Raw genomic sequence first — 15,648 nt, forward strand, 5'->3', positions numbered from 1 at the left:
TCAACACCAAAAGCTTATTCTCCTTAACATATAATGAACAACAAGATCATTCCAAATTATGCAGTAATTAATACTATCTTTAGCTGTTAAATGAGACTAGCCGTACCCAGGTCTAATTTCTTTTTTTCAAATGGAAGGGTGTTGATCTTGATGTATTTACCTGTTTAGTGGGCTGTGAACGAGCCGGATTTACGGAGTAATGGGCTGTGAAGGAGCCATAGTTTCTGACATGGCAAAGCCGGCTCTTCTGTAACAGCCCAATGACACTTTTTCGGTATTCTAGTCATCTAGCGCTAACCTGTTTGTTTCCGCCTTTGTCTTTATATGCTTATTTGTCTTTCTCTAATGGGTTTGTTTTGGATTTGCCTATTTGCATATAAATTTGGGCCTAAACCATTAAACCAAGAGAATTTAAACAAAATGTGTGTGATAACAAAGGGCTAACAAGAACAGTAACATTCGGCCTCTCACACCAACCAATATTGTTAGTTTTAAGTCTATTTTGTTGTCTGAGTGAAAACTTCCCATAAGGTCACCATCATTGATTGATTACACTAGTCAAGCACGCTTAAGTGCGAAGTTCCCCTCTTCTATCCACAACCAACGCCTAAGTTGTCACTTGAACGGATTATGATATCCACCTACTTTCGGAGAAGTAGATTCTCTATTAAATCAGTAATTCCTACAATTCTTATTTATAGAGTTAACTATTAGTGATATAAATATAGTTGCCAAATTGTCTAGTACACCCTAGATGGAATGAGACATTGAGACACCTTATCTCAAGATGCTAATGCTAGCCCATTACTGTAGGGCTGGCAATTCGTGTCTTAGCAGGTTTAACAGGTTTGAAGAGACGCGCTTAACAAAAGTATCAAACATGAATACGACTCGTTTAACTACTTTATATGACATTACTATAAGACAGTTTTAAGTTTTATGTACCAATAAAGGAAAACGATGGAGTCTAGCCTACTAATTTCAATTATTTAAGAAAATAAAAAAAATATACAAACAACACTTTTTTGTTTAACAGGTCTTATCGTGTCTTAAACATGTACCCAGTTGCCAGCCCTACCCATTAGTGAATACAAGCAAGTGATAAGTAACTAAATAATAATCTAAAATCTAAATAACAATTGCTTTAGAAAATGAAGAAAAGTTCATTACCTGCCAAGTATTATTTTAATTTCATTCACCTAATTGTGTCATTGTAAATGAAGGGACCATCTTGATTAATAAGAGTGTGACATAAATGTAGGACATAATCTCTTTGATTATCATAACTAAATGCTTATTCAGTACTATAACTAAAGAACATAGACATCAATCAAAATCATGCAATAAAAAAGTACAATCAGACATTTGATGATCACACTCGGTACTCGAAACTAATATCTTTTCCGAAATGGACCATAGTTGATGTTGATCTTCTATACTTATTGTATATTTGCATTATTGCATAATTGATCAAATCATCATAAAATCTAAAGTTAATATTATCAATCAAGACCAATTGGTATTAAGATAATATGTGTGATAAGATAGGACATGCATTATATAACATGGTCACATATATGCTCATAGAGAACATAAAACAAACCTTGTGAAATAATGGGTTCCTTACACCAACCCAACCTTCCTGTTATTGACTTCTCCGCAAAACAATTTAATGCTTCTTCGAGTTCTTGGGCTACAAAGTGCGTTGAAGTTACACGCGCACTTGAAGAATACGGATGTTTCATACTCGCATATGATGGAATGTCCCAAGAACAACATGATGCGATTTTCCTTGCATCAAAAGAGTTATTTGATCTTCCTACTGAAATGAAAGTTTTAGTCACTTCTGACACACCATCTTTCGGCTATGACGCCAAATATCCGGTTATTCCTCTTTATGAAGCCTTATGCATTGAAGATGCAACCACTACGCATGGAGTTGAAAGAATCCAGAAGCTCTTGTGGCCCTCCGGAAAAGATAGTTTCAGGTATGGGTTTTAGTGTGGATGTGGCAGTGTCATGCGGCGAGTTTTTTTGGCGGTCTTGTGTGTTTAGCCAAAATAAATTGTTTATGGTGGTCCAAACAGTGATTTTTGGGGATTCTGCTAAATGAGATAGCGGAACATTCCTTTTCTCACCAACCATTTGCATTCCACATGCTTGGTTGGTGGACATGTGGCAAGCTTGGATGGGATCCACTATCTCATATAGCGGAATCCCAAAAATACTCAATGCCTAGTTTGGACCACCAGAACATATTTATTTTGGCTAAATCCGTCATCTTATCAGGTTGTGTTTTATCTCTAATCGTTCAAACATGTAGGATAAAGGAATTAGCTTAAATATGGATATGGCGTTTAAAATCGCTCCAAGTATATTTTTAAATTTAATACATAAAACCCTTTAATATATACACACAAGTTGTACAATGAGTGTTACAATTAGTTCTTTGAATATATACATACAATCTAATTAATAATTTCACTTTTAATTTTCCTTGAATGCACCTTTTTGTATCATATACATAAAAACTTCATACTCATGATTGTTTTTGAATTACATGTTTTAGTGAAAGTGTGTTAATGTACACAAATGCTATAGGAGAACTATATCGAACAGTGACGAGAATGATAGCGAAAAGCTACGGAGTAGAGGAACACTATGAACCACTCCTTGAGTCATCAAGTTATGTTCTTAAACTCATAAAATACAAAAGTCCTCAAGGGAATGACCGGAAAATGGGAATCGTTCCACACACGGATAAGAGTTTCGTGTCCATTCTTCACCAAAATGAAGTAAAGGGTTTGGAGATCAAGACAAAGGATGGCGAGTGGATTGAAGTTGATCCTTCACCCTCATCTCTTTTAGTCATTGCAGGGGATGCTTGCATGGTATTTTACTAATTTATTTATTTATTATTATTATTATTTTGGAGGGAGGGGGGGTGGATGCTTATTAAAACTTATCTGTTTATTAGCTTTTGATATAATAATAACATGTTTGGAGAGTGCCCAAACTATTGATTATACATTAAAATAGAAACCAACTTATAATTTTTCATAAGTTTCAATAGCCAACCCTTTGTTACTTTGTACATGTAAATGACCCATAGCGACGACATGTCGTCGTTAAAGGTTTTCAATATGTCGTTGTCGTTCTCTTTAGTCATTAAAAGAAAAGGAAAAATAAGCATAAATGAGCGTATAGCGAGGACATGTAGTTATAGGGTTTCCATATGGTGCCCAAAATATTACCACTCCCACCTAGCCTATTCCGACAACACATCATCGCTATAGGGTGACCAGAAACAAAAGATCTAGATCTATTGCACCTTATAGCTAAGACACGACGTCGTCCTAGGTGACTTATGCCAATGACACAGAGTCATGATTAACTTTCTTGTAGTGTGATGACATGTGAGACATCACCTCATATGCAACACATGCAAAATAATTGCTAATTATGTGAACAAAAATTGAAACTAACGGTTTTTTCAATATATGAAGTGATTGCGCATATGTGAGATTTATGGTACTATTCTTCTTTTCTTTTACTAGGCATGGACAAATGGAAGGATCGAATCACCGTATCACAGGGTGATGATGCAAGGGAACACGGATCGATATTCGATAGGGCTATTTGCATTTATTCGTGATCTCAAAATTGAGACACCTCAAGAACTTGTTGATGAGAACCACCCTCGTCAATATGACGCATTTGATAACTACAAATATATTCATTACGTTGTTACAAAAGAAGGAATCGAATCAAAGTTTCCCCTCAAATCCTACTGTGGAATTTGAAACATCAAATCCTGATTAATTAAAGATGATATGTTATTGATATGTATAAGTTAGTTGTTATGTATTATTATTTAAATGTTTGGTTTGTACGTCCTTTACAAATTTGTTAGATGCTTGGGTAGCTAGCAACTAGCAAGTGTGTTTAGTTTAAATATGGGCATCCTCTCGTTGTCATTGTATATATTTCATCTTTGTTTCTATTATATGTTCAATAAACAGAAAAGAGTCGCAAGGTTGTGCAACATCGTTGGTGTTGTTGGTGTTGGGTCTCCACGGTTTAAAGGGTTTGGTTATAACCTGATTCAATCAGTTTAACAATTGGTATCAGAGCTTCAACTCCCGTGATGGAATTCCAAGTTGTTGGTGGGCTATAAGAAACTCAATTAGCTTCAACTCCTATGTTGCATATGAGGTAATTATACATGGGCAACATGTATGATGTAAGCAGTGGGGATCTTGAACACATAATATGGGTGAGTCGGAGGATCTTGAACAATAATTTGGATGGACCGCGCTCAATACATACAATTTTTTTTTCCAAAAAACTTACACTACTGAGCGAACACTTGCCCACACAAATATCCATCCCTAATGTAAGACCCTAAATTTATAAGCAATTGTATATTATATTTTAATGCAGAAATTCGGTCCTAGTTTTTTCCTTTTGTTTTGAACAACATAAACTTAATTAAGTTGCTTCACAATTTAAGGACTTTGATGATGAACTTTTGAATGGTGAAACTGTAAAAGCTTACTTGGATGGTAATTTTTGGTTTCAAGCATGATTTTCTTGGGGATGTATTTGTGGTGCATGTTGGGTTGGTTCTGGTCTTCGCCTTCATCTTTTCTTACTGCATTAGATCCTTCAATTTCCAGAAAAGATGATTTTGTTTCATTTTTAACACTTCATAAATATTGTAATTCTTGGTAATAATGTGACTTTATAATGGTAAAATGCTGAGTTGATCCATGCATTACATTATATAGTGATTACAACATATTGAGATGAACATATGACATGTGTATATACTATATATTATATGCGTATTATATATAAGGCAAATCTCACACACATACACGAGAAATTAGACTGCCGACATGAAACATGTGTACCCGATACTAATAAACTCTAAATACTATAATACTATATTTTCCAACACTCCCACGCTTTGACCGGATAACAATAAAAAAAAGATACGTAAAAAGAAAAAAAAATAAAAGCAATCACTCACAGTCTCGGTTCTTGACTCATAGATCCAATAGTATGCCAAGAAAAACACAAGGTGTTTAAGTTTGCTAAAAAATAATCATTTGTGTTTTTTTTTCAAAACTTAGTAACACATAAAAGATGAAAAAAAAGTTGCGTTTAAAAGTGGTTTTTCTCGAAGTTTTCAAGTATTTAAAACTTTTCGGCTTTATAATTTGTGAAATAGTGTTGGTTAATTTATAATTCATATACAAAACTTGGCCATTAATTTTAATGAGCCAGACAAGCGGGTTAATGCGCCAAGCGAGCTTACCTTGTCTTATGCTTGGTTCCTTTACAACACGGCACTTTCAAATGAGCTATTTTCGAACAAAGTTCGTGCCGAAAGCATTTTTAAGTACCCTACAATCAGTTAATTACCTGTCCTCTATCACTTGCCATTATTAATAGCATTGAAATTAATCTATATTATCAAATTTGGAATTTTCCTTTTGGCATTCAACCATGATTTGCAATAAATCATAAATGATAAGTGTGTCCTTTTTCTCTTGACATTTCAACCATAATATGTTATAAATAGGCCAAATTGTAGAATGCGCATTTCATCATTCACAGCCTAAATCAACCAAAGATCACAAAAACCAAACATGCATAAACTTCCTACGATCGACTTCACAAACAAGAGAAACTTGATGCCCGGTTCAACCTCATGGCAAGCAACTTCCATTGAAGCAACCCGTGCGCTTGAAGAGTATGGCTGTTTTATAGCCGAGTTTGATAAAGTAACCCCTGAGCTCAATGATGCGGTTTTTAAGGGGTTACAAGATATGTTTGATCTCCCAATTGAAGTTAAAGTACAAAACAAGTCATCAAAGCCCTTGTATGGATATGTTGGTCAATTACCATTCATTCCACTTTATGAAAGCATGGGGTTTGATTATTCCAACACCATTGATGGAGTGAAAAGTTTCGTCGATGTCATGTGGCACGACGGAAATGAAGCTTTCAGGTACCTAACATCCTTAATTATCTTCGTACCAACCTATTTTGAGCCGTTTCAACATAAATTTGTTTTGACTTGTTACTTGACCCGTCTGGCCCGCCCATTTTTCTACCTCTAATATACATAATGATGTACAACGGAAGCAAGAAAATGAAAAGAGATAAATTCTTAAAGCAAATTGATTGATAAGTGAATAAGTGAAACATTACATGAGAGTTCCTATTAAGTTTTTTTTTTAATTTGGCGGGTAATGCCAAATTTCGAAATCACAAAAGGACAATTAAATACTAAAAAGTAAACAATCGAAATTGGTGCAATTTCGGGTCTGAAAGTTGGGCCAAGCTGAAGCTGCCTCTGGCTTTTTGCCACATGATTCTTCGAGACCTTTCTGTCCACTGCTTATGGACCCTATAACTCCACCCATAGCATAAGTTATGGTCTTTTTAAGTTTGAGTCTTGTCTGACCTATTTCTAGAGGGTTAGGTAAGAGTATGCTAACTTTTGGGTCAGCTCCTTATCACATAACTACATAAGTGCACGCTTCTATTTAATTAACCTTTTTCTTTCATGTTAGTGCGACGGTGCTAGCTTACAACAAGCTAGTGGCGGAGTTGGAAGAGACGGTGACAAGAATGGTGTTTGAAACATATGGTGTGGAAAAATATTTAGATGCTCCTAGGAAAATGGTGACATATCTTTGTAGGGGCATGAAGTATAGAGCACCAACGAAAAACGAAACTAATATGGGTTTCGTTTCTCATACCGATAAAGATTTCATCACTGTTTTGCATCAAAACGGAGTCAACGGTTTAGAAGTTAAAGCAAGGGATGGCCAGTGGTTCACTGTGGACCTTAAGCCTTCATCATACATAGTCATGTCAGGCGACGGAGCCATGGTTCGTTACTTGGTTATGCATTTATCATATTCAACATGCTTATGATCATATGTTTATAACTAAAGATTTTCATTTTTTTTATCAGGCTTGGAGTAACGAAAGGTTGTATTCGCCTTATCATCGAGTTACAATGAATGGAAATGAAAATAGATATTCGATAGCGCAATTTTCATTTTTGGAAGGGATAATAGAAACACCAAAAGAGTTTGTTAATGAAGAACACCCGCTGCGGTTTAAGCCATTTGATCATCTTAAATTTCTTGAATTTTATAGCAGGGTGGAGAACCGGACACTTGAAAGTGCCTTAAAAGCCTATTGTGGAGTGTGAGTTTGATTTTTATGTGGGTGAGTTGATCTTGATGTTTGGAGTGTATCTATAATAAGTGTTGTATTACCTTCTTAATGTATGTATGGGATTGTAATATTTCGTTGTTTTGTATTATCCTTATATGTAATTGTAAACCTTTGTACAAAAACTGAAATAAAGAAAACTTTTTTTTCTAAATTTTCTGGAGACAATAACATATAAAAGTTGTAGCTATTCTCACGTACTCCTATATATAGTTGTTTAATAATACACATGGTTTTAAGACTCGTATAAAAGTTGATGTAATTGCATCGATAATAATTCATAAGTATAGGCAAATAAAAATTTAATGAGACAATATACAAGCTTTTATCTAAATAAAACTCTACAAATGTAACGATTTCTAATGTTGTTAGGGTATTGGGAGCACCATTCGAGTACCCCTCTTCATGCATCGAGTTTATGCTCCAAAACACCCTTGACAATTCGGCTTCATCAATCGGGAAGAATACCTTCATAAGTATTCATACGCACTAATAGATCTTCATGCATATACTTATTAAGTTTGAGGTGACGCTCCCTCGTTGGTCTATTTCTCTCCACAAATCTTCATCATTCTCCATACACCCCTAAAACCCTTTCTCTCTAAACTATATACTAAAAGTGAGGTTAAATATGTATAGGGAAACTTAGGATTTAGTCAAATTTAACACACTTGTTATTCATATAATAGAAGTATAAAAATGAGAAGAAAAGTGTTGGCGAACCCAGCCTCGAACAGTTCAACACGCATCTGACCCGTCTATTTTGACACCTTCATGTGCTATTCGAAAGCCACGGAATTCAGAGCTACATGACATGAAAAGGTGTTGCAAATAAACATTACGAAAATGGATAAAACAAAACAAATCAAATCAAAAGTACGAAATGGGGAAAAAGGTTCGACTAGTGAATTACTCAAATAATCATTTTTTATGTAAAAGGAAACAAATCAAAATTTACGAAAATGGGGAAAAGCGTTCGATTCAAAATCAGGGATCCAAATAATGGAATTTGGTCCGCCAACTAGCTATGCCAAACTGCATATGGCCATTTTCACATGATCCGACTCGACGAAACCTTTCTGTCAATTGCTTATGGTCACCGTAACTTCAAGCATCGCCCAAATTATGACATTTTCAAGTTGTGCCATTTTTCTAGCTTGTTTGACTCTCCTCTTGAATCAGCTCATATCAAGATATGTTCTTTACCAAATATTATTGTAATTAGATAATTGAATTAGCCAATTAGGGACCATCTTTTTAATTTTTCTTTTAACGGCGGTGGGCCATCCAAAATGTAATTTGAGACCATCTTAATTAGAATAATATAAAGGACACATAATAACTTAAAAATTATGTAATCATACACTCAGAAATCATGTTAACATCCAAGAAAGAGACTGTAATTGACAGCCAATTATTATAAAATCCGGAAGTCATAATCATGGTCAGCTTAGCAATATATCTATAAGCCAATCAGCAATTATTATTCATTTAGATATCATACACTTGGTATGCATGGACCAAAGGTCATGCATCAATCACATGATAAAAGGACACTCATTTGAATAACCAATAATCTTATTAATCTTTATTAATCTGCATCAAAGTTATTCTCTTTAACTAACTAATGTACAACAAGATCATTCCAAATTAGACAGTTGTTAATACAATCTTTAGCTGTTAAACGACTCACGCCGTACCAAGGTTTAATTTCTTTTTATCGAATGGACCACTATTGATATTGATCTATGTTCTTCTTTTGTTAATAACTTTGGAATACAATTTAAAGATGATATTTTTTAAATCTTTAAGACATTAATCATGGGGCTAAACCAGTTGAATATAGCTAATTAACTAATGTATCCACACAAACGATTATTCTCTATAACTAAAGAACAAAGATATCAATCAAAATGAGGCAATAAAAAAGTACAACCAGTTATTTGATAATGGTTCACTTGGTACCCGCGGTCAGTGTTGCAAAAATCCCGACTAGGCGCCGATCAAATCCCGGTTAATCGCTAGTCTCCACTTCATTGATTAATTTTGGGCTAGTCGGCCAATTAATCGGCCAATGATCAAATTCGTCCAAAATCATGATTAATAAGACAAAATCGGCTTTTTCTGATGACGATCTGGCCAAAATTGGCGGTTTCTAATGAGATTCCGACCAAAATCAGCTGCTTCCGGCAAGATTCCAGCAAAAATCAGGTTTCCAGCAAGATTCCAACCAATTTCCGGCAAAAATGTGTTTGTGCATATATAAAACTGAAAATTACGTATAAAAATGTGTGCGTGTTTATATAAAACTAAAAATTATATATTAAAGACCGATCTGATTAATCTTGATTAATCACTAGTCTCTACCCGACTGCCCGACTAGTGAATAGCGATTTTTACAACACTGCCCGCGATTAATGTCTTTTTCCAAGATCTACTACCATTTATGTATTCTCATAGTTGATCAAATCATGATATGATTTAAAGATAGTATTTTCAAGTCATAAAAGGAGGCTATATATATCTTGGTCACATATATGCTTCATACATAACAAAAGAAAGCAAATCTTTTGAAATAAATATGGGTTCCTTACATAAACCCAATCTTCCTATTATTGAACTCAATACAAAACAATCAAACCCTACTTCAAGTTCTTGGGTCACAAAGTGCGTCGAAGTTACACGCGCACTTGAAGAATACGGATGTTTCATAGCCACATATGATGGCGTGTCCCGAGAACTACATGATGCCATTTTCCTTGCATCACAAGAGTTATTTGATCTTCCTACTGAAGTGAAAGTTTTGAACACTTCAGATACGCCATCTCATGGCTATGTCGGCCAAATACCCGTCGTTCCTCTATATGAAGGCTTAGGCATTGAAGATTCAACCACTACACATGGAGTTGAAAGATTCACAAAGCTCATGTGGCCCTCTGGAAATGATAGTTTCAGGTATGGGTGTTTTCGACGTTTTAAGTGTAGACTAATCACGCCCGTGGCCATTCGGGTTGTATACGAAATATGTCAAACATGTTGAAATTGTTCAAAGTGTAATTTTGTGCATAGAAAACTTTCTAAATCATTTTATATCAAGTAGCCTGCAAGCTGATGTGGACTTGTCGCCTACTAGCCTAAAGTCCACACTTGCAGGCTAATCTAGCTAGCAGCTTTACAAGTGTCGCGTCTAGCCGTTAGCCACGTGTGGAATTTCATGAATTTCAGAGTTGGAGGTAGCGGCTAAGCCACTAGCCTATTTAGCCGACATCTTCGAAATACTCGTCTCTAGTCAGCTGAGAGGGTGATGTCTATTTGACTTGCTGGTAGGGGTGTGCAAGAAACCGAAAAATCCAATTCGGACCGAAAAACAAAAAATTTCAAACTGAAAAAATCGAACCGAAACAAAAAGCGACGGTTTGATTTTATGTTTTTGTAAAAACCAAACTAACGGTTCGATTTTAGTTTTGCATATAAAAAAACTGAAAAAACCGAACCGAATTCCTAAATTTTTGTTATTTTATATTTTATATTAAGTAATTTGTAAGAATTTAACAAATATGTAACTCAAATATTTTTGGTAAAATGTTTAATAGTCTATTATTTTACCATTAACAAAATTATTATACCTAAATTAATTATTTTTTGAAAACTTTCGTTTGGCCTAAAATTTTCAAGATCAAATGGTAAAAACCGAAACCGAACCGAAACCAAAATGAAAACCGAAAAAACAAAACCGAAAAAAACCGAAACCAAACGGTTTCAAATACTCCAAAAACCGAACTTTTGGTTTTCGGTTCGGTTTTAACCAAAAACGCACCACGCACACCCCTACTTGCTAGCTAAGAAAAACATGTATATTTTAGAAAAGTCAAACACATCCAAAGTGTAATATTTTCTTAGCATAAAATCTTCTAAAATACTTTTCATATTAAATAAAAAAATCTGTAATCATATTTGACAAAATAACTAATTACTAAAAACATAAACGAAAAGTATAGTTTTAAGTTTTAACTCAACCCAACCCGACCCGTGTTGTCACAAGTTCGTTTTGGCTTGTCAACAACTATGTACTCATAACTGGTTTATATTACATGTTAATTTCAGTGAACGTGTGTTAATGTACACAAAGGCTGTATCAGAATTAGATCAAATAGTGATGAGAATGGTAGCAAAAAGCTATGGAATAGAGAACCACTATGAACCAATCCTTGGATCAACAACTTATCTACTTAAACTTATAAAATACATAAGTCCTCAAGGGAATGACCGAAAAATGGGAATTGTTCCGCACACGGATAAGAGTTTCATGTCCATTCTTCACCAAGATGAAGTAAACGGTTTGGAGATTATGACAAAGGATGGCGAGTGGATTGAAGTTGTTCCTTCACCGTCGTCTTTTATAGTCATGGCAGGGGATGCATGCATGGTATGTTAAAAATGAGCGGTTTTTTCATGAATTTTTTTTAAAACAAGGATGAAATATCACGCCGTATGAGAAACATGTATGTACATATATATACACCTAAAGTCACACATATGTCAAAACAAAAAAGTGTAAGTTAGTTGTATAATTTTTCTAACTAAAGTTGACTGATTAACTGAAGAGTAAAGTGCGGTTTTCGTCCCTATGTTTTGTCCAAATCTGCAGTTTTAGTCCAATAGTTTCAAATTTGTGATTTGCGTCCCTGTAGTTTCATTTCACTTACAATTAAACCCGAACTCATTAGCCCAGTTAAGTCTGGTCGTTAAACCCATAAGCGTACACTTCACGTGAGAGGCAGTTTTGTCCCTTTTTCCCAAATGCACCTCAGCCCCTCACGTGAGGGGGGCTTAGGAATTACGACCGGGGTTTATTTAGGGAGAAAAAGGACAAAAATGCCACTCACATGAGAGGCACGCCGATGGTTTAACGACCAGACTTAGCGGAGTTAATGAATTAGGGCTTTACTTGCAAATGAAATGAAACCACATGGACGAAAATCGCAAATTTGAAACTATTTGACTAAAACTGCAGATCTGGACAAACCACATAAATGAAAACCACAGTTCACTCCTAACTGAAACAACGCCAAGTTTGTTTCTGTTTTGTATAGTCCTTACTCTAGATAACAAATCATCATATTTACCAAGCAAACCCAAGCACCCCTTATAAGTTAGTGCATGAATGGATTAATATGTGATATTTATAGTGTTCTTTTCTTTTGTTAGGCATGGACAAATGGAAAGATAGAGCCTTCGTGTCACAGGGTGATGATGCAAGGGAACACAGATCGATATTCGCTAGGGCTATTTACATTTATTCGTGATCTCAAAGTAGAGACGCCTCAAGAACTCGTTGATGAAAACCACCCTCAACAATATGATGCATTTGATCACTACAAATATCTTCATTACCATGCCATAGATGGATTGAAATTAAAGTTCCCCCTCAAATCCTATTGTGGAATTTGAAACACTATTTTCGATTGTTCGGTTATATCTATATCTATGTATGCTTTGAATATTTTTGCTATTTCCCTTTGTTAATGTGATAATTACTTAAATAGTGTATTAAATTTGTGTGGAAGTCCTAAGAACACTAGGCCAGATCAATTGCATTATAATTTGCATCATATCTTGTTACATACTAAGTTATAAAGACTAAAGGCGCAAAGGAATCGAGCATGGTTCCTAGGTGCAAAGTGTGGTCCTCATGTGCAGAATCCCAATAGATCATGATTCAATCATCGCAAACAAAATAACAAACCAAGAACAAAATGATTGGATAAACCCTAAATACAAACTCGAATTAATTGATCAACCAGCTCACATCCATTTCAGATTGGTCATATATACCGATGTATATGATCGACGCTTTGCTATTGACTAAAACCATTGTGAGGTATGATGCGTGTCCAACATCGGTTGAATGGGCAATTGGTGTGAGGCCTATAGGCCAAATGGGTTCACTCGCCCATAGACTACTAGTCTTTTGGGTTTGGTTAGAGGTGGACAACAAAACCGGTTCCTGGAACCGGTTCGGTGGAACCGAACCGGTTCCTACCCGTTTTTCGTAGGAACCGGTTCGGTTCCGTTTCAACCCGACGATCCGGGACCGGTTTGACATTTTTGGAGGTGGACCGGGTAGGAACCGGAACCGAACCGGAACCGGTTCGGAACCGGTTCTAGCCGTTGGAGTAGTTCTAGCCGTTGGGAAACGGTTTTATGGCCGTTTTTTGACCGTTGGGGTCAAAAATGGCCGTTTTTTTGGCTCCCCAAACACCCCACTACTAGTATAAATAGGTATTTGGTGTAATGGGTTCATCACAACACTCAAAACGCAAACCCGAACGCAAAAAAATACAAAAAAACGCTATTACAAACGTTCTGAGTTCTCTAATCTCTTGTTTTCTCTTCTTCTATATTCATATTTGTTGTTATGGCTGCCTCACAATCATCGGTTGGTCAAGGTTCCACCGCCAGACCAAGTTTCGTTCGTATTGTACCTCATAATCGTAATCAAGAGATTTGGTGCAATTGGGATTTGGTTGAATTGAGTGACCATTCATTGAAGGCTCGGTGCAAGTTTTGTGGGATTTATTTAAACCCACTTTCGAATTCAAATTTGAAGAAACACATCGAAAGACCGTATTGCAGGGCGTTGAAACAGAACGTCGAGTCGCAACAAACGCAAATGGATAGTGAAGGCGGAATATTTACATACCAAATTGATCGAGTTCAAGATCGTATGGCGAAGTTTGTGATTCAAGAAGCTTTGCCGTTTAGCCACTTCGACAACCCTCGCTTAACCGCCATGATTCGAGATACGCTTCAACCACAATACACTCACGTAAGTCGTCATACTCTTAAACGTTATTGTTTAAAATTGTGGAAGAAGGCCAAAGAGGTACTAATTGCATATTTTGAAAATATAAATACGGGAATAAACTTAACTAGTGATGTTTGGTCGGCTCCACATGGTCTACCCGAATCTTATCTTTGTGTCACCGCTCATTGGGTAGACCCGTCATCGTGGGAAATGATGAAACGCACCATTGCTTTCGAACTCTTTGAGTATCCACATACGGGAGATAATTTGTTTGAAATTTTAGATTATGTTATAAAAACTTATAAACTAGAAAATAAAATATTTTCAATTGCATTTGATAACGCGTCGAATAGTACATCGGCGGTTGATAAATTAAAATTAAAATATACGCCGATTTGCAATGGTGTATTTTTTCACTCAAGGTGTGTTGCACATATCATTAATTTAATCGTGCAAGACGGACTTGCTTCGGATGAGGTTACATCGGTTATAAACGATTTTAGAGTAATGCTACATGAAGTTTTTAAGAAAAGTAAAAAAAGACAAATGGATTATAGAAAATTTTGTAAATATACGGGAAGAAAAGCTTTGGGAGCTAATTGGGATGTACCTCATCGATGGAATTCCACTTGCATAATGTTTCAAAGTGCTTTGAAACAAAGAGAAACTTTACAAATGTTTCATTCTAGTCTTGCCGAGAATGATTTGGCAATCCCCTTTTCAAATGAGAAATGGGAAATTATCAATGACTTATCGACTTTTCTTGAAGTTTTTAAAACATCAACTACGAAACTATCGGGAACGTATTATCCGACAAGTCCCTTGGTTCTTTCGGAGTTATTTTTAATTGTTAACAATCTTAAAGAATTTGAAAATAAAAGTCCAATGTTTTCAAACATCATATTACCAATGAAGTTTAAATTAAAAAAATACTTTCTTGAATTGCCACCGATTTTTACTTGCGCCGCCGCTTTAAACCCAATGTTAAATGTTACGGGGGTTGAATGTGTGATAGACGAAATTTTTTCAGCCTTAGATATGCATGAAGTTGACCCAAACTTTTCAACAGAGGCACAAAATGATTTTAACTTGAATTTTAAATTTATGTATGACTTTTATATAAATAAATATGGGTCAAACATACACATGCCTACGCCGGGGGGGTCTTCATCAAGTTCAAGTGCTACTAGAGTACGAGACCCCATGATTAGCCTTATGAACACCGTTCGCAACGTAACGGCTAAAAAACAAAGGGGTAACACCCCTTCAAGCGAACTAGGAAGGTATAGTGCATATGATTTCTCTACCGGTTTATCCGAAGAGGAATATGGCACTTTTGATGTTTTGGCTTGGTGGAAGGTAAAGGAAACCGAGTTTCCGATTCTTGCCACCATGGCCCGTGATTTACTAACCGCCCAAGCTTCTACGGTAGCTTCGGAATCTGCTTTTTCTCTTAGTGGCAGGGTAATATCGGTGAGAAGAACAAGACTGAATTCGGAGTCGGTGGAGATGTGCATTTGCTTGAAGGATCACTTGGACTCAATCGATCGTGTTCAACACGTAACCACTCTGGAAGACGA

General features: G+C 35.8%; 3 protein-coding genes across 3 annotated transcripts; all 3 read left to right on the forward strand.

The window, feature by feature from the left end:
- The first annotated feature begins 1,584 nt into the window (after nt 1-1,584).
- On the forward strand, nt 1,585-3,830 carry LOC143565264 (putative 2-oxoglutarate-dependent dioxygenase AOP1). The gene is made up of 3 exons (XM_077052281.1): nt 1,585-1,988; nt 2,570-2,891; nt 3,558-3,830. Exons 1-3 carry the CDS (start codon nt 1,615-1,617, stop codon nt 3,801-3,803), a joined length of 942 nt encoding a protein of 313 aa, XP_076908396.1. The 5' UTR covers nt 1,585-1,614; the 3' UTR covers nt 3,804-3,830.
- Nucleotides 3,831-5,614: 1,784 nt separating this feature from the next.
- LOC143565263 (putative 2-oxoglutarate-dependent dioxygenase AOP1.2) lies at nt 5,615-7,312 on the forward strand. Its single transcript, XM_077052280.1, has 3 exons — nt 5,615-6,019; nt 6,588-6,909; nt 6,995-7,312. The coding sequence occupies exons 1-3, from the start codon at nt 5,658-5,660 to the stop codon at nt 7,235-7,237; spliced, it is 927 nt and encodes a 308-aa protein (XP_076908395.1). The 5' UTR covers nt 5,615-5,657; the 3' UTR covers nt 7,238-7,312.
- A 2,482-nt stretch (nt 7,313-9,794) lies between these two features.
- LOC143565265 (putative 2-oxoglutarate-dependent dioxygenase AOP1) lies at nt 9,795-12,729 on the forward strand. The gene is made up of 3 exons (XM_077052282.1): nt 9,795-10,215; nt 11,365-11,686; nt 12,469-12,729. Exons 1-3 carry the CDS (start codon nt 9,842-9,844, stop codon nt 12,709-12,711), a joined length of 939 nt encoding a protein of 312 aa, XP_076908397.1. The 5' UTR covers nt 9,795-9,841; the 3' UTR covers nt 12,712-12,729.
- The last annotated feature ends 2,919 nt before the right edge of the window (nt 12,730-15,648 follow it).

Source organism: Bidens hawaiensis, unplaced genomic scaffold (assembly GCF_021521415.1).
Source record: "Bidens hawaiensis isolate Kalapana, Puna unplaced genomic scaffold, B.hawaiensis_p1.1 tig00022311_1, whole genome shotgun sequence".
NCBI lineage: Eukaryota > Viridiplantae > Streptophyta > Magnoliopsida > Asterales > Asteraceae > Bidens > Bidens hawaiensis.